We start from the raw sequence: 18,695 nt of genomic DNA, 5'->3' as shown, positions 1-18,695 counted from the left end.
AATACTGTAGGAGTTGTGTCTGGTTTCACATTGAGTCAAGCTGGAACAGGGGGGGCCTCTCTTGGGCTTTGTGTTCTTGATGGGCCTGAAGTAATTTCAGATTCCAGTCCCTCAACACAGAATATTACAGTGGAAATGAGTGCACCTTTCAATAAAGTGTTTTTTTTTTTGTTTTTTGTTTTGTTTTGTTTTTTTTTTTTTTTTTACTTCCCAGATATAATCAGGAAATTAAATCAAAGCTTTTCCTTTTTATGTGACAAGCTGGTCTTTGCTGGCAAGATCCTCTTCATCCCCAGTGTTATGCTGGGAGCCAAGCTGGCACCCCCAGCTAATGACTGGGCTGAACTTTCCCCGCAGTAACTTGATAGCTGTACAGCTGTGCAGGCTCACAATTTGCTCCTTGATTGTCAGCCCCCTGACAGCTTTTTCAGTGGAACAGTTTGAGAGGAGCGGGAAGCCCTGCTTTGGAGACATGGAAGTGTTTTCACACCTGAAGTGTAATTTCACACCTTGTGTTGCTCAGTAGATAAGTGCGTAAAATAGCACATCAAACGGGAACAGAAGAGGATAGAAATGCTGCAGACAAGAGATGGAGGCTTGTTATTTATTTCCTATCTTCAGCACACTCTGAAATAATACTCACTTGCAGGAACCCGGGCACAGATTATGAAGAGGTTAGCAGAGGACTTGTCTAGCCGAGCAATCTGTCACTGTCATGTGCAGAGCAAGGTGAAAATTTACACTGAGCTGTGTCTGTAGAGCACTGGGAGCTCTGACACCACAGCATTAGCAGCCATGTAAGAGGAGAACTGCTTAATACAGTAGGCAGCAGGAATTTAAAGAGTAGATTTAAAGGAGCACTAAATTGGACCATCCCTTCCTTGTATTTGCTAAGCATGTTTTACTCCTTGTATGGACTTAAATTGTAAATAAAATTGACTCACCAAAAAAGTAATATGAGAATTTGGGAAAAATATGAACCTATTATGGGAGATCAAATAATTTCACTGTTTATGCAGGTTTTTTCCCCTCCTTTTTAAGACCCTTATTTTTTGGTATCTCAAATAATAGATCATAGAGAATGGTGGAAAGGCAAGGGCAGCTGAGGGAAGCCTGGGTAAGACAGCCCCAATGAAGTTTGATTGTGAGGGAGAGGAAGGGAAGGTGGAGACACCATTTGAAGTGGAAAATGCATGGAGATGCTCATAGTTTCGGTTAGACAGGTTTGCTGTGACTGGATACCTGATATCCTGTTCTTTCCAAGAAAGTGGTACAGGTCCACAGTTTGTGGGAATTGGGAGTGGGGCTGTGGCCAAGCCTCATCCCCAGTGGGCTCAGCTGTGAGGAGCAGGTGAGCAGCACTGACAGCAATGAAACAGGGAGTGCCCAGGTGCAGTGAGCATCACCAAAGGGAACAGAAGGCACACAGGTGCACTGCATGAACATGGGATATAAAAGGTTGGGCTAAAGAACAAGAAAGAGCAGATGCTTGCAGCCTTCTGAAGTGCTGTGGTGTTACTCTGTATGGGCAGATGCTTGAAGCCTTCTGAAATTGTATGGTGATGCTCTGTGTATCATGGCTGTCCCAACTGTGATATACACTGCAACAGAGTGGGGCTGAAACATGCACCAGTTTTCTTTCCTCCCCAGCTGAATATGAGAAAATCCAAGAGATGCTTTCATCTTCGGCTTCTCATCCCATGGATTTTACCAAGGAGCGATATCAAGCCTTCATCTGCTATTCACTGCAGGCTAAACTGCTCTACTTGGATGGTTTTTGGGGTGTTTTTTGATTGCCTGGGACTTTTATTTAGCCTGTCACTTCTACCAAACGTGTCAATTCCTCTTTTTTTTCTTTTTTTTTTTTTTTTGTCTTAGACACCTACGGGAAGCTGTGCCTGCGCAACTCTGTGGGTCAGGAGATGTCTCGTTGCAAGACCTCCATTCGCCGGGGACAGCCCAACCCTGTGTACAAGGAAACTTTCATCTTCCAGGTCGCTCTCTTCCAGCTCTCTGATGTCACCCTGCTGATCTCCATCTACAACAGGCGCAGCATGAAGCGCAAGGAGATGGTGGGCTGGATCTCCATGGGCCAGAGCAGCAGCGGGGAGGAGGAGCAGAGCCACTGGCAGGAAATGAGGGAGGCGCAGGGGACACAGGTCTGCAGGTGGCACACGCTGCTGGAGTCCTAGAGGTGACCAGGGCAGCCTGCAGGTCCTGGGACAAAGGGCTGCCTCCCCTTGTCCTCTGGCAGGGCACGCAGCTTTAACCTGCACACTCGGTGCCAGCAGCTGTGGCTATCAAGGCTTTGGGAAGCAAGTTTAGTTCTTGCCTTTCCAGCTTGCCCTGCATTTTCAGCATCCACATAATCAACCCTAGTGAGAAGCAGTGGGAATACCTGCAGAATCCTTTCCTTCGACATTATGTTGCTCATTTTTCTATCGGCTTAATCACCACAGGCTGATTCTGATATGATGCTGTTTACTTCTGGGGTAAACTCTCTCTTCCCTCTTTTCCCTTGTTTATATTAATGAAGTTTGCAAATATACTTGCCACGCAGATAGCTCACAAAAAGCTAACCTGCATGCAGATCACATCCTCTCCCTTTTATTATTGTGTTTCTAAGTCCTAGAAATTAGCATTTGATACCACTGTAGACTGGATGATATATTTTTCAGGCAGCATGAGAAAGCACTCTTGAATTCTCTGTCAACTTTTAAGTGCCTAGACTTTACTACTGTTCTCCTGTACTAACAATTGATATAAGGACTAAATACTACTGGTATTTTTAATTAGGCACCCTGTGCACCTGTTAGCCTGCATTGACATAGGTTTGCACAAGAGATAACAAGCAGTTTTATATTGCATTATACAATGCATGTTTAGATGTTTACTTGAAGTTATGGCTTCTGTCATCACAAATACCAAAAAATAGACCAGAACAAACTGCACAGCCACCTTTGTGCCTGAATCACTCCTTTCTGCATCATTTTGCCCATGTGTTAATGTGATTTTTAGAAATGAGGCTCGTTCTGTGAGCATTACAGGAGAGGGCCTTAGACCTGTGGTTTTTCTGTGATTCAGCAAAGCACTGCTCTGTTTGCTGAGGGCTCTTCTTCAAATCTCCTGTAATATCTCCTTGGGATATGGAAGGGGACTGTTTTTGGCATGCTTAACAGTAGAGGATGCCAGACCATGTCACCTAACCTTGGGAAGGAGCTCTCTTGCAGGCCAGGAATAGGATCCAGAGGGGCTGCTGGCTCTGCTGAACTAGCACTGGAGAAAAGAATTGTGCTTCCTGCCTCCAGCTGAAAGCAATGCAAGGAGCAGCCTTGCTGGATGAGGTGATGACACTGTCACGTGGTGACTTTTCAGACTACACTGTCCTTTTCCACTTTAATCTCTTTTCCTGTCTCTGTGAGCTGAAGTCATGGAGATGATGGATAGAGGATGTGTCTCAGTCTGCTGCTTGGCTAAGTGGTTGTTGTTGCAGTGCTGTGTGACACAAAGGAGTATGTTCCTCCTCAGTGGAATGTAAGCAGTGAGGTGCTGAGATCTCCAAATGCTATCAGCTGCCCAATCTCCCATTCCCCACACTCTCAAGGAGAGGACTGTCTTTTCTCCCTTCCTGCTGATGACAGCAAGACACAGGAAATATTTTGCTGAAGAGGTATGTCTGTCCTGAATCACTTCATAGTTTGTTTTTGCCATTTCCAGAGACCTGGCACCAAATTCTGCCTCCTCCTGCCCCACAGCCACTTCCTTTGCTTCAATGGTGCTGTGCAAATCTAACTAATGCAAACTTTGGCACTGGCTGTTTGACCAAAATTGGTCCTTGGTGCTGGTTTTTGTCACATCCAGGCTAGACAGGCCCCGAGGGCACTGCTGTGACACTCACAGGTTATCACTTGGTGGCACAGAGGCTCTGTCTGTCCCTGGGAGGCAGCAGAATAATCTGCACAGAGAAGCGCTTCTGGCACAGGTGATACAAGTTATTCTACAGAGCACACTCTTGTACCTTCTTATCACCTGTCTGAGCATCATTTTTCCAGGGAGACTGGTGGGTATCCTATGCAGGAGGGTTTTCCTCCACTGTCTAGATAAGCTGGTATGTCTGCTTTGCACTACTGGGGCTTTGAAACACAAAGCAGGGTGTAACCCAAATGCAGCTTATCCAACAGATATGTTCTTGGCTGCACTGCTAAAGCTGCTGTGCTACCAATGCAAGAAAAAGTGAACAACTGAGTGGTAACCAGCAGAACAGAATTTCATTTATCATACACTTTTCTGCTGGGAAAAAATAAAAAAGTAGAGGAAACAGCCCAATTCAAAAGATGCATTTGCTGATTCTAGTTGTTTTCCAACCTCTCCATCTTTTGTCCTGAACTGCATAAAATGTATATGCAAGTGTTTATAATTAATTTTATTACCTGGAATGTGTGGGCATAATAAACTTACTAAGACTTTCTTCAGAACTTCTTGAGCCTTCAAAGCCTTGCCTATGCTTCATGATTAGCTAAGGAAAGAAGATAAGTTCATAATACATTTCAGCAATGAACTGGAGATAACCCAGATTTATAACAGCATGATTTAAAAAAAAAAATTAATGAAAAAGATAATTTAAAAAAACAATGAAGTACACTGGGTTTGGACTTCCATGCTGTTTTCACATTAAGATCTTTTCCAAAGATATAGCATTAAGGGAATTGTATTTTAATATATAATTTCATTGTAGAGTTTTTGGAGTCAGAGAAAAGTAAGTGAAAATGGCTCAGAGTAAGTCAATACCTAAGCACGTGTTAAAGCTTTGCTGTCCAAGGGAAGCAGGTTGTTGCATCATTGCTGCCACATTTTGCCCTTGTATTTTGTCAGAAAATGTTGAAAGAACTGGGCAAGTGCTGTGGCAGGGGGACCATTGGGTTTTTAGAGCTACTGTGAAAACTCTTGGCACATCCATGGCTTGAGAAGTGCTTTTGTGGGGTCATTTATGTTCCCACTAAAGTAACGGAAAAATTTAGGAATCTTGGGATGAACAAGGTGCTGGAGGTACTTGTGTTTGCTAGCTATATTTTGGGATTTCTATTGCTTTTGTGGTTTATTTTGCCTTCCATTGTTGACTGTCTGTGAAATGGAGGCTTTGCAGCAGCTCTGGCATATTCCAAAGCTCCTGCAAATTCTTCCCATTGATAGACTGAATTAGTCATTGCTAATATTGATACAGGCTGGGCTTGTGCCCATGGTTTTTCTAATGTAAACACCACCGCCCTTTTAGTCACTGCTTGAACCCCTTATTTCTTTTGGAAGTGGTTGACAAGACTGAATTTCCTTGGGAATCCTGACTCCCACTTGACTCGTGGATGGCTGGAAGACCCTGTGCTCCCCTGGCCTTCTCCACGTGGATGCTGATGCTCTCCAGGTGGGGAGAACAGCTGTGAAAAGGCCATGGGGATTTCAGGGAGCAAGATAGGAATGAATAACCTGGTTCTGGCATGCTTGGATACTTACAGGTCTAGATTATAGATGTTTCCTAATGCATTCATGCTTTCTAAGAGAAGTCATTCCCTTTTGACACCACTGTTTGTAATCTCTTTATGGTTTATTTGAATTTTCTTGGTTAAAAAAAAAAAAAGCCTGAAAATGTGGAAAGAGATTAACTGCATTGGCCCAGAGTATTATGGGCAAGTGCCCTGGATACATCTCTGTGTCTTGAACAGCATTGTTCAGCTGATTGCAGTTTGTTCTTTCCTTGTTCTCTCCCCAGCCACCATGCCCCGTCCTGCCAAGCTCTCTGCTGCTATTTTATTTTTTCTTTTTCCAGTGTTTATTGACAACAGAACAGAGTGATCTCACCGTGTTTATACTCCCCATAATAACGGTGATCTTCAACTGATGCCCACAGAAACGATTTCCTTTTTTTAGCCCACTGAACTGCAGCAATCACTCACTGAAGTGCCCATTTGCAAAGGCTTTATCTGGATGATCTTCCACATCCTTTGATTTGTCTGGGTTTCCTTTTTGCCAGCGTCTTTAATTAGCTGGACCCTGCTGTGGCCTGCTTGCTCTGCCTTGTCTGCCTTTCCCTCCAGGGGCAATGTGGCTGTGCAGCTCCTGGGCAGGTGGACAATGCTTGGGTGTATTTTTAGCAGCTGCAGATCCCCAGGAGTTATTTGGTGCTTTACATAGCTGACTGATCTTCAGTCATGGATGGCGTTAGAAGTTCCTGGATGCACAGATCCAAAGGCTGCCAGCTCCTATTGATCATTTTCCCAGCATAAAGCTGAAGGTGGCAGCTTGGCAGAGGAGCAGGCTTTTCCTCTGGTGGCAGATCGTTTTCCCCTTCAGCTGGAGCTGGCAGTGACCTTGGAGCTGGCGCGCCTGCAGTGATTGCTTTCCGTTCCCATATTTATCATCATTTTTAATCTGTGTGATCACAGCACTTCATCTCTCTGCCTCTCCCTCTCTCATCTCTCGTGCCTTCTGCCCTTCAGCATGAGAAGTGGACTGAAAGCCTGAGCAAAAACTGTGGCCTTCTTCATCGTATTATCCCCTCCCAGAGGGGTCATCTCAAAGTTGTGATGCTCCCGATCAAGACCTTGCCTCCCTGCTCTCTTGTCCACTTGTGGAGTTTGAAGTTTGTTGGTTGGGCTGTGACACTTAAATATTTACAGAGTGACACCCATTCACCTCGACGTGGACCAAGTTAATGACAGAAGAAACAGCCTGGTTTGTATTTGCTTTCTTCCTTTTCTCATGGGCATTGTGTTCTGCAAAAGGACAACGGAGCCTGCAGGAATTAGTATGCAGGAACATCCTTTTTTCCATTTAAAATGTGCTAAGTGTGATGTTTGCAGCTATGCTTTGAGGGGAAGAAACAAAGCAGCCAGGGTTTGTAGAGCAGCTCACACTTTGAATGAGGCAGGTTTTTCCCTCCAGCATGTGATACCCCAACAAATACATTCTGATATCCCAGGAAGCAGTGCTGACTCTGAGCTCATCTGCTTCTGTGATACTAGCAGCCAGAAGCTGACAGATCCTAAAGCTTGGAAAGGCATCCAAGATAATTCCACAGAGCTGGTCTGGGTGTTTATTTGGGATCTGGTGAGGATTTAACAAGCTGTCATGCAAGAAATGAAAACCCCAGGCAGTGGTGGGAAGGTGGTGGCGGGGGAGAGAGGCAGGAGAGGGAGGCTCTTGGTGTGCTTGTGCTGCTGTAGATCTGGGAATTTGCTCACTCCTTACAGCCTGGCTGCAGTGGCATCAAGCCTGAGCTGAAACCCAGTTTCTCTGCATGACTTTTGAGCTCCAAATCTGCTGAAGGCATACAGCTTTTTTATTCAGTGCAGAGTGAGCTTGTGTCTTCCTGCAGCCTACACTGTGGGCCCTAAGAAATGAATGTGTAAATATTTTGTCTCTCACAGCAGCCCAAGGTCATCTTTCTGGAACAGCAAACAGGCACAGAATCCAAAGAAGATCAGTCTGTCATATGAGTAAGGTTAGCATCTGCACTTACAAATGACAAAGGCTATTAATCCTCATGCTGTAATCCCCAAGCTGTTTGCCAGCTGGCAGCAGGAAGATGCTCCTGCTCAACCCACACAGCTATCCATGTTTTTTCACCTTTGTAAAGCAGATATAGGTCAATACTGTAGCCTCAATAAAAAACTTGGCATATGCCATTCATCTCTTTTGGCATTACAATCCCTCTCTTCTCCACACAAACCCTTTATACTAATGAAGGGGTGAGAGGAGAGCTCTTACCTGGGCTTGGCTCTCTCTGTGCTGCTCCCCCAAAAGAGAAGACTGAAGGTGAGATTTTTCATCCTCTTCTCTGCTCCTGAGTTTTTCCTGGATGGATGAATTTTGAGATCTCTCTGCAAAGCTGAACAACCTTAGCAAAGCTCTGTCACTAGACAGGCTTTACACCTAGAGCAGGGAAAACCCAATTCTCGCAGAAAGCAGACAAAATTTCAGTCATGGGACTTTTTTTGGTCTTGGTTTGAGAACCTCCATGGTATTAGTCTATTGTCTATCACAGGAGCATAAACACCCGAATCCTCTGGGGTATCAGTGGTGGAGCAGAAGGAAGACTGCAGGTAGTGATGCAGGCAGGTTGTTATAGTCTGATCTCGCACACCAAAAACCTATATGGTCACTGGGTTGCTCCTGGTGAGTATTAGCCAGCTGAGGCTGGAAAAGCTGAGGAAGAAACACAACAGCCAGGTGGGAGCTGTGAAACTCCATTCATACATGTTACTTGCTCATCTCTCAAGGAAATTGGAAAGTAATTTTTTTATTTTATTTTTTTTTTTTCTGTAAGAGAAATCACAGCTGCTTTGGCAGCTGCAGGTGTGAGGAGCTAAGGATGTTTCCTCCTTGCTTTTTATTTCCTCTGGCTGTAGTGGGGGACATCAAATAGACACCAAATACTCTGGAGATATTTCTCCCCTGTGTCATTCCCAGTGTGGGCTGATATTACTAAGAAACAAGAGACAAAAAGCTGATATTGGCCGTGGGTGAAGAACAAAGGTTGAGGGTTCCCACAAAAGAAATTTTTTTCCTGAGCCCTACAATCATTTATTAGCTGTAACCTTCAGGGAAGGTGCTTCATCATGCCAAATACTTGCCTCTCCCTTCATTTCATTTAGGGTAACATTGCAAATTTCTCTCTTCATTAGCAAACAGGAAAAAACATTGCCAGCTCTCACCATACCTGTTATGTCTTGTTAGCACTTTCCAGGTGTTTTTCCTTCATGCTGTCTCCATCATTGCATTTCCCATCCTCTCATTAATATCTACAGAGGTCTGGTCCAAGGCAGGTCAGTGCCTGGTAGCAATATTTTATGTTCATGGTGCTCAGAATAAAACCTGTCCTCCAATCCCTTGTCACTTTGTGACACCTCAAGCACAAGTTTTCCAATTAACCTGGTACTACATCTCTCCTATATTCCTCTGCTGGCATTGCTGTGGTTTGTGTCTTGCTGGGCTTTATCCTCAGCTGTAACTTCATTGACTTTTTTCCCAGCAGAGAGTTTTGTTTGTCAAGAAGAGTAAATGAAGTAATCATTTGGTAGACTTAGCATTTAAATACTGCGTGACATTTATATGTGTGTGTATATATAAAAAATGGTTTTTACGGCAGAGTGCCGCGGGGCATTTGCATGAAGCACATCTCAATGTATATTTGACTGTTGATTTAAATACACGGTATGTAATAAGTTATTTTTAGTGTGTATTGACTTCTTTCTATATTGGAACAATATACCATCCCTGGCAGGGTTTTGTTGTCTCTGTTGTGGGCACAGTTGGACACTGGAGACACTGAGGTGTGACCTTGTCCTGTTTCCTCCTTGTTTTCCATGAGGTGGGAATTGTTCCCCTCAGGAGCTTTGTGGGTGGACAGAGGTTGCTCCTGGGTTGTTTTTTTTTTTTTTTTTGCCACAGGACAGTGTTGTGAGTCTCCTACTGCATCTCCCTCCTGGTGTTTAGTGGAACATTTCATATTCTCCTTTCCCTGCTCTCATCTCCTCAGCACAGAGAGCTGGTTGGTGTTTGGAGGAGCACCAGGAGCAATGGAGATCTCAGCTCCCCTTTCCCAGCCTGAGATCACAGAGCCACAGAATGGTTTGGGTTGGAAGGGACCTTAAAGACCATCTCATTCCAACCTCCTGCCATGTGCACCCTCCCACTAGACCAGGTTCCTCAGAGCCCCATCCAACCTGGCCTTGAGCACTTCCACATCCACAACCACTCTGGACAAGCACAAAATTTATCTATAAATTGTTTAATTTAAGAAATAACAATACAGGCAAATTAATAAAAATGCCACGTTCTTAACTTGTGTTGTTGCAAAGGCAAGGCTTCTAGAGCTTGCATTTATTGATTAATTATTTTTATGGTAAATAAATAAAAAAAGGAGAACTTTTCCTACTGTGAAAATTATAAAAAACAAATTTATATGTCCTTTTCACTTTTGTAAAGTTCAAAGATTTGCACTGAAAATTGTACCTTGAATCTAGTTACTGATTGGTTGGTATTGACTAGTGAGGGGCCACTGTGAGCATTTTTTCACTTGCTGGGTATGTGATTGAAAGAGATATCTGCAGTGCAAAACTGTGATAAAAAATGAAAAGTACAAGGAAAAGATGTTTAGATATTCAGCTGGAAATCTGGTATGGGTTTATTCTTAGCTTTTCATGTATTTGACAATGAAACATTTTTTATTTTACTTAAGTGCTAACGTGCATGATCATACAATATATTGCCTCTTGCTAATTATATGCTGTGTTAGGAATACTAATGTCTAGATGATATCTGACTGGAAAAAAAAAAAAAAATCAGCATTAAACTCAGCTTCTGCAGAATTCTGGGCTGAAACTACCCCTGCACACACACAGCTGTCCACACCTTAGAAACTGTCTTATTTTGTTATGGAGAATGCTGCTGTTACAGGTTTATCAATAAAATAGAAGCAGATGGCTCATGTAGACATGCAAACTCAGCCTATCTTTCTTTTTGTTCTGGCTGTGGCAGAACGGAGTGAATATTCATCCAGGAGAGATGTTCTTTGTTCAGAGCAGGGCTGCAGGTGCCTGGTGCATAATGCAGGACTGGGAGGAATGGGAAGTGTCTGCCCTGCCCTTGGTGCCCTGTCCAGCCACATGGACACAGGGGCCCTCTGGCAGCAGGCTGGGGCGTTTCAGGGGCTGAAGATATTCCCATGTCCCACTGATACCTTGGAGTGGCTATCTGAAACAGAGGCTAGACAAAATTAGGAGAATAAAAATGGGTATTTATTGAAGGCTTTCACTAGGGACACCTTGGGCAGTCAAAGCCTCTGAGGGGCTACATCTAAGATGGAAATAAGTCACAAGATTTTCATACAGTTACAAGTTTGGTCCATTTACATATCAGGGGTTAATACTGCAATTACAGTTTCAGGTAATGAAGTGATTTACTCCAAGTTTGCCCCCCCCCCCCCCATTCACTGTTATTTGCATCTCTCAGGCCTGACACAATGAGGTGTCCTTGAGTTTCAGGCCTAGAGAGGAAATGTTTGTCTGAACAAAAGGGGAGAAGAGCAGCTGACAGGCTATGGAGTTTTAGAGTTATGCACAAAAGCAGTACAGAACCTGAAAAATAGAAGAGCTAAATCCTAAGGCATCACCCTCATGTCTCTGCTTCCCTCTGCACAGAGCCATCCAGCCAACTCTGTGTGGGGAAGGGAAAGTGCTGGCTGTGCCTTTGACATCTGCCCTTCCCTGCTGTCTCATCCAGCCCTGGCAGGAGCTGGGAGAGAAGCCCCCCAGCCCCCTCTGTGGTGGGACCCTGGCCTCAGCATTTCTCCTGCACACCAGTGATGTGGTGGCACACAGAGCCAGTGCCACCAGTGTCCCTGGTGTGTGCAGATACCAGCCTGGGATGCCCCCATCAAAGCTGGGGTGGCCACTTGGTGGAAACAAAGGTAAGAGCTCAAATGATGAGCTGGGGAGGTGAAATTGGGCCAACAAAGGGTGTGTCTGTGTGTGTCTGGTGGCTGCTTTTGTTTGCATCCACCTTTGGTCATGATGCATTTGTGAGTGGTTTACTTCTGGCAGGTTGCAGTTGTAATCTCTGCCCACATTAAGATGGAGAATGATAGGAGCTAAAAAAAATTCCCAGGTTGGAATTTTGACTTTGAACTGGGGTTAGTTTGTTCCTCTCAGAATAGCAGTGCCAGATTTGAGGGAGACATGAGAAACCACGATTTCTGCAGCCCTGCTGGCACCCACAGGGTTGGCTTTCCAGGACCAGCCCTGAAATAGAGTTTCTTTTTCTGGCAACAGTTGGTGGCTTCAGTGCTTGGAAACCTCAGCAAAGGCAGTTGATACAAGACATGTCTGAGGACACAGAAAGCTCAGCCTAGGGGGTCATCTTAAAGACAGGGGAGAAATGGGATATGCTGGGAGGCTCAGAGAAAAACTAGGGAGTTTGGAAAAACTCCCCCTCCTTGGTGTAAACTGGGGGTGAAATACATGTTCTGCTAAGGGCTGATGTTTGTGGGTGACCAGGCTCAGCTGAGAGGGCTGGCAGGGCTGCAGGGTGGGCTGGGGTTTGCTCTGGGAGGCAGCAGTCCCCCAGCAGCTCCTCCAGGCACAGAAGGGGATCTGCAGAGCCAGGCACTGTCTGCTCAGGGATTTGGGGGCTCAGGTGGGTGCTGCTGCCACGTGTGAGTCAGTGCCAGGACAGTTTTCCTGGCTTGGTTACCCTAACACTGCTTCACCTCATTTTTACTGCATTTTCTGAAAACCAGTTAAAAATCTCCCTGCCCAGCTCTCCCACCAACTCACCCTTCTCCTCCCCAGCAGCCCCAGTGCCGAGGGATGCCGGTGGTGGCTCTGGGGGACTTGGGCACTGCATTGCTGTTCCTACAGCCTCACCCTGTCCTTTTTGGGAGTGTCCTCAGCCTCAGGTGGGTTTTCCCAGGCTGATTCCCAGTTCAGGGCTAACCAGCCCAAGGTTTGTTCCATTCCTGCAGGCAGACTTGCCCGTGACCCCGTGTGAGCTCAGCACACTCCACGATGGAGCTGCTGCCGCTGAGCTCAGGGAGAGGCGACTGGGCCGTAGGTCTTGGTGCCAGCACTTGGTCAGCTTGGCCCAGATGAGTCTGCCCATGAATTTGGTAGTAAAAACTCAGGTTTGTGCTCATGCAAATGCAAGGGTTTAGCACTCCACTTGCTGCTCCTGCTGGGACAGCACTGCTCAGCACGAGCACGTGTGGGCCCCGCCGGGCTCCCGGCTGTGTTATGTTTTATCGTTCTGATTATCCTGTCCTTCCTCCAGCTGCATTTTAATTCTTCAGAATGACTTCATCCCTTGGCAAAGCACCAAGTGCTGCTTTGTCAAGGCATCTTTTTATTTTTTTTTTCTTTTTCATCCTAATTTTGACCACTTGGAAAAGTCACATTTTTAATGTCAGGAAACTAAGTTTTGAATTTCAGTGAAAGGGTGATATCATTTTTCACGAGAGGGTGAAAGCATTCCCACTTCTCAATCAGCTCAGTGGAGGCTAAAGCTGAGCTGTCTGCCATCTGTCTCCTCGCCAGTCTCTCTTCCACCACCATCACTTTTTAACAGGTTGGCCAATTTCAATCACATTTGAGAGCAGGGTAACTGTCTCAAAGACAGTTATGCTTCTACAGATTTTGTCAGCTGGCAGAGGATCATTTCCAGAGAAGCAGAAAGGAGTGGGTTTGATGGCCAAGGGTTGGTGAGCTGGTCCATTGTGACAGCTCCAGCATGTGCTGCCTCTGGTCGAGCTGGGGGTGTCCAAGGGGACATGGTGGAATTTGGCTGGGGATGTGGGGAGAGTGTAGGGAATAAAGAGCACAGATATGCTAGAAAATTAACTTCATTTTTTCTTCTCTTCTCCAGCTTGTTTCAGAAGGTTTTAAAAGTTTTTCTCAAATGTAAAAAGGTAAAATAATAAAAAAAAACCAACAAATTTTCTTGTATAATGAATTGGAAGATAGAGGTGAAAAATAGTATTCTAGTACAGAAAGAACAGAAAGAGAAAGATCTGTCTGCATTTTAGATGGAGGTAGGATTAGCCTCTAAAGGCATCTGGTCCCTCTGAGGCTGGCCAACCACTGGGAGGCTTGAACAGGGTCCAGAAACTGGAGCCACTCATCTTCATTTGCTGTGACAAGCCAATGGCTGGGAGAGCTTTTGACAGTCTGTATCTGCTGGAGGCAGCTGAGTGGGCCAGGCTGAGGATAAAACCTAGCCCAGGATGCAGCTCCTCACATCTGAAACTTCTCAGGTACAAATGCAGAACATTTTGGGTTCATTTTATTTTTTGAAAATACCTGCTGCATGCTGTGTTTAGAAATGCAGCACCTGTGGAGGTATATGCAGCCTGGGAGGGCTGGTGCTTTTCTACACACATCTTTTGAATGTGCTTGAATTCAAAAGGGCACCATAATTTAATTCATTTTTCTTTAACACTTGATTTGAGGAGACATAACAGCTTTGAAATGAAGGAACTGACTTTTTTTATAATTTTGTGAGATAGTTAAAGTAAATGCTAATGTTCTGGGGTTTTATATTTCCAATTGCTCTAAACCGTTCAAAAACATGTATTTGTTACAGCACTGAATATGTCAGGCAATCCTGCTTTCAAAAAACTAAAATAAAAGGGAAAAGCTGCTCTTCTATTGTCTGCCTGTCCAGGCTTTATCTTTTGCAGAACACATTTAAAATCTTATCTTCTCAAACAATATCCCTGTCAATAGAGACTTTGGTCCCAGATCATGGGTCTGTTTAATTTCTGCTGCACTAAAACACTGTGTGAGTCAGCTGGGCAGTGACTCCTGACCAGGCATCCCTGGCAGAGGGAAGAACTCCTCTCCAGACAAGGGCGGGAGGTGATTTTTCCTGCTTCCATGGCAGCAGGAAGGAGATGGGATGGGGTGAGATGGAACATCTTCCCTCCTTCCTGATGGAGGTCCCTTTGAGCCAGCAGAGCTGTGCTGGTTACACTGGCAGAGGAATCTGCTTCCCTGCACTCTCTGCCCCCTTGGAAGGTGGGCAAAGAAAAGCAGCTGCAGTTGCATTGTGGAAGAATTTCCTCAGGGCTGGTCAGGGGATGGAAACACTTGGATCCAGCTGAGGAAACACAGCTGATCTTTTGGCTGTATATAATTGCCTGCTAGTAAGTACTGCTTTTGTGCTGACAGGAGAGGGGAAGATGTGTCTCTGCAGCAGAAATTGTCTTGATTGTTAGGAAAAAATAAAGTAAATTTCACAGAGACTGGAGTGAGTGATGCTGTCGTTCATTCAGCTTTTAGGCATGGAGTAGGTGCTTCTGTGTCTTCCTTTTCTATCTCTGCTTATAGAAGGGATATTACTGAATTAATTATGACATCTTTGTGAAGAGCTGAAGAATTGCTCAAGTCCTCAATTCAGCAGTAGAGAAATGTCAGATTCACCTCACAGTAAATTTAAAATTACACCAACCTGAACTACTGCTACTGACAGCATAATAATAAGGCAGGTAATCAAAATCAATTAAACTCTAGTGCCTTCCTATTGTCCTAGAAAATTCAAATCTGAAATTAGTTGGCGTTTCATTTGACTTCTCAATAAAAGAAGCAGAGTTTCAGGGATAATTTGAAGTAAATACGTGGCCATGAACGATCTTTTCTCAAGCTGCAAAGACCAGGGGAGCCATGTGTGCCCATGTTTGTGCAGACTGAGCACCAAATGCAGCCAGGTGATCCAAGTCAAAGGAATAACTGATCTGAGGCTGCTGCACTGACATGTGCTAGCTGAGTCTCAGGCTTGCCAAGACCCAGTTTGTTAAAATTTGGGTGAGATACTGATCCAGGTGGATGCCAAAAGCAGTGTGCCTCTGTTCCCCCTGTCTAAGAGGGAAGAGGACAAAGCCTGCTGCGAAATCCTCTGCAGAATCTTCATGGAGCAACCAGAGGGAGGGGAACTCCCTGTGTCCTTCCAGCAGTGACACGACCAGGTAGAATATGCATTAGACATCTTACAGATCACAGGGGAGCAGGGAATTGCCCAGGAGCTTCAAATGCTGTCAAAATGAGTATGTTCCCACTGCACCTCGCCTTGTTTTGGCACTGTCTGAGCCTTTGATTCACCTTTAGTATCAATGGGAGATGGCAGTAGTTGTTTTGGAAGTGTTTGAGGTAAGGCTGGATGGGGATTTGAGCAACATGGTGTGGTGGGAAGAGTCCCTACCCACGGCAGGGGGTGGAACAAGATGATCTTTAAGGTTCCTTCCAAAACCATTCTGAAATTCTCTGGGCTGGGCTGAGTGACTGCTTGGATAGGGAGGCTGTGGCATGAACATGAGTCTGGCACAGTGGTGTCATCCACAGTAGCTGTGAGGAAATGGACACAGCTAGCAAGTGCAGAGGCAAATTTATTGTCTAGAGATGTTTCTTCTTGCAGAAAAGTCCTGATCAAAGCCCAGGCTTGGTGATGGGGCTGATCTAAGCCAGTGTTGTACCAGTTACTCCAGTGCAGCCATTGGCACCATTTGGCTGTCCAGAAAAGCTCATCTTGTGCAACTCCTTTTCACTCTGGGAGTGACCCACTTCTTCCAGAGAAGGTCCCTACACATAGCTGGTGTATAAAAAAAAAAAAACAAAACAAACTTTTTTTACCTTCCTATCTGCCAGTATTTACATACAGATCTAGGCTTTCAGGAAAAGGAATCTCCCCTCTTTTTGCACACTGTATTATACAGGTAGGATTTTGCTGACTCCTTTTGAGCTTTTTCTGGGCCTTTCTGGGTGGACCCTTGGTTGTGAGGATAGGCTGAGCCTGCTGTCCCACCTATAGCCCTAAGGAGTGTGCTCAGCAGTAAAATCTGGCTGAGATGCAGGAGCTGTCCTGTCCCACAGTGACCTGCTCTTTCATTTGAGAGGAGGTCTGGGCTGTATTGCTGTGCAGCTTTTTTCTCTACAGAAATCCAATTCCTGGCCATGGCATCATGGGTGTAAGTGCCAGGGTGGGACCCAAGGCACTGTGGTGGAACATCCTAAAAGCTCAGGGGAAAAAGTGGGCCAGGATCTGATGGTGGGCATGGAAGGAAAAGGGAAAATCATAAATCAGGAGGGAAGAGGAGCATGACCCGGTAAGAGATCAGAAGAGCTCGGCTCTCTGCCAGCAGGACCGAATTGGACTCCTCTCCCTCCGGCCCTTCCAGGCACTGGGTTGTGTTTCTCCCAGTCTTGCCCTGCAGCGAGCAGAGCTCTCTCCTCTCAGTGCCGCAAGGAGCGCTCGGCACCTCCGCGGCCGCCGGCCCGCTCCGCGCACCCCTCAGTCCGCCTTGATGGGAGGTTTTATGGTTCCCCTTGCCCACCCCCTCCCCAGGCTGCTCCCCCTTCCCTGTTCTGGCGTTTCACGTCCCCAACCTCCGCCGCAAGCCCCAGGCAGCTCCTCACCGCCTGTCCAGCTCTGAGCCGCGGCACCCGCTCCATCCTCCGGCTCGCCCGGCGCGGAGCATCCCGGTGGCGGGACCTGCTCCTCCCTCCTCCCCTCTTCCTCCTCCCTCCCTCCCTCTCTCCCCGCGGCCTCGAGTCGCGCCAGTGATGGAGAGAGCGTCACCGTCTCCTAGCAGCGCTCCTAGCAACGCTCCTAGCAACCGGGCAACATCTGCTCCCGCTGGACCAATCCGCGCGGGGAACATCTGGGCACCCACCTCCGCGGGCTGCGGCCGGGAGGTGATGCGCTCCTCAGTGGCTGCAGGGACCCGCAGGAGCTGCCACCGCCGCCAGCAGCACCGCCGCCACCTCCTCCAGGAGCAGCGAGGGAAGGACGGAGCAGCCCTCCCGCTGGAGCCGGGGCTCGCTGGGTGAGTGCCACCGAGCCGGCGCAGCAGCGAGCTGCGCGGTTGCCCGTGTCAGCGAGGTGATGGGGGGCGGTTTTTGCTGGTGGGATCTGCTCCAAAGGGTTTAGCAGGTGGCTGTTGGCGTGGAGGAAGTTTTGCGGTTGTTTGGGAGCTCTCGTGGCTTTGCTGCAGCGTGGGAGAGGGAAGAGCCGGGAGGGAGGCTCCGCGCGTCCCGCAGTGCCACGGGCAGAGGTGCTGCTGCTCTGCCGGACTCTAGGAAAGGTCATTTCAATCAGAGTCCTCTTTTTATGGCCAGAGCTGAACTCTGAAAAGTAACCACAGCTCCTCTTTCCATCGCCTGTTAATGCTGTCATCCTCTGGGATGACACAACTGTCTAAATTTAGTTGTCTTATAGCTGCGAGACACGAGTACGCACATACATGAGCTCTCTTTTCCTTTCTCTCTTGCAGGATTTAGGCATGTCTAATTTCGTTCATGTACTCAAAAAGTCTGAGTGTCTCTGGCACACGCATGTAAAAGTGCAGAGTTTAGGTATACACATGTATCTGTGATCGTATTTCCCCATGAGAGCGGGAGATGTTCTTACTACAGCGTGCCAAATGCTTCACCCGGAAGGCAAATGGAAAATGTATGTCAGGCAAACTCTGAAATGTGCACCCTGTTAAAGAGAAATGGGAATCTGACTGTCCCCAGACCTGTACTGTTCTGCAGGCAGTGTGAGTGTACGATAGAAAATTAATGCTGCTATTCAAAATAATGGCATGATTTTAATAGCAGCCCTTTAGCTTTCCTCTGAGGTTGACAAGAATTAATGGAGAAAATAATGTGCCATTTTAAGAGGTGATTGGGGCAGAATTAATGTTCTAGCTCCAGAAACATCCGGATATTTAGAGGAGCAAGCTGTATTTTTGCATCATTTGCTCTGAGAGGATTATAGTTACACCACTGAGAGACTGAAATTTTTTTTTTTTTCTTAATGTTTTATCTACTTTCCTGATGTGTGAAAGGCACTCCAGGAAGCAAGGTCAAAGTTAGAGAATTGGGTGTAACATCAGAACTCTTATTTATCCCTGTTACTAAGCCCTGTGGGGATGCTGAAATAGCACTTTCTCCTCTTGTGGTCCAGCTGCTCGCTGTGTTTGTCCTGATTTTGCCACCTGAGCCATGTGTGTTTCTCCTTGATCCACCACGGCAGGTGACCATTCAGCAGTGCCGTGCTGCCAGAAATGCTCGCTGAGCCCGTGCGAGGGGGAAATCTTACCAGAACTGCTGAGATTACCCCAGAAAGACCCTTTGCAGGCTGACTCCGCATCCTCAGGTAACTAACAAGTTTGC

At 46.3% G+C, this 18,695-nt stretch overlaps 1 protein-coding gene and 2 long non-coding RNA genes across 21 annotated transcripts in view; 2 read left to right on the top strand and 1 right to left on the bottom strand.

Moving 5' to 3' along the window:
• The window catches only part of SYT16 (synaptotagmin 16), a 109,422-nt gene extending 98,934 nt beyond the window's left edge, over positions 1-10,488 (top strand). For all 11 annotated transcript variants that reach the window (XM_077783918.2, XM_085580914.1, XM_085580905.1 and 8 more), the window contains one exon: positions 1,879-10,488. In XM_077783918.2, coding sequence (XP_077640044.2) covers positions 1,879-2,192 — 314 coding nt within the window. In that variant the 3' untranslated portion in view covers positions 2,193-10,488. The remainder of the gene's footprint in view (positions 1-1,878) is intronic.
• A 5,419-nt stretch (positions 10,489-15,907) lies between these two features.
• Positions 15,908-17,081, bottom strand: LOC110484122 (uncharacterized). Its single transcript, XR_002467701.3, has 2 exons — positions 16,953-17,081; positions 15,908-16,128 (listed from the first exon to the last, which is right to left on the bottom strand). It is a non-coding gene; the product is annotated as an uncharacterized LOC110484122 (long non-coding RNA).
• Positions 17,082-17,187: 106 nt separating this feature from the next.
• LOC110484121 (uncharacterized) overlaps positions 17,188-18,695 on the top strand; it is a 44,391-nt gene continuing 42,883 nt past the window's right edge. For 2 of the 9 annotated variants that reach the window (XR_014955807.1, XR_014955810.1), the window contains exons 1-2: positions 17,189-17,362; positions 18,556-18,678. This is a non-coding gene — a long non-coding RNA (uncharacterized LOC110484121). Of the gene's footprint in view, positions 17,363-18,555; positions 18,679-18,695 lie in introns of all 9 variants that reach the window. The other 7 variants (XR_014955806.1, XR_014955808.1, XR_014955809.1 and 4 more) reach the window with 4 other exon arrangements.

The sequence above is a fragment of the Lonchura striata genome, chromosome 5, assembly GCF_050655825.1.
Source record: "Lonchura striata isolate lonStrDom1 chromosome 5, ASM5065582v1, whole genome shotgun sequence".
In the NCBI taxonomy this organism is placed as follows: Eukaryota; Metazoa; Chordata; class Aves; order Passeriformes; family Estrildidae; genus Lonchura; species Lonchura striata.
Note: the sequence above shows the minus strand (reverse complement) of the source record. Positions and strands in the feature narration are given on the sequence as shown.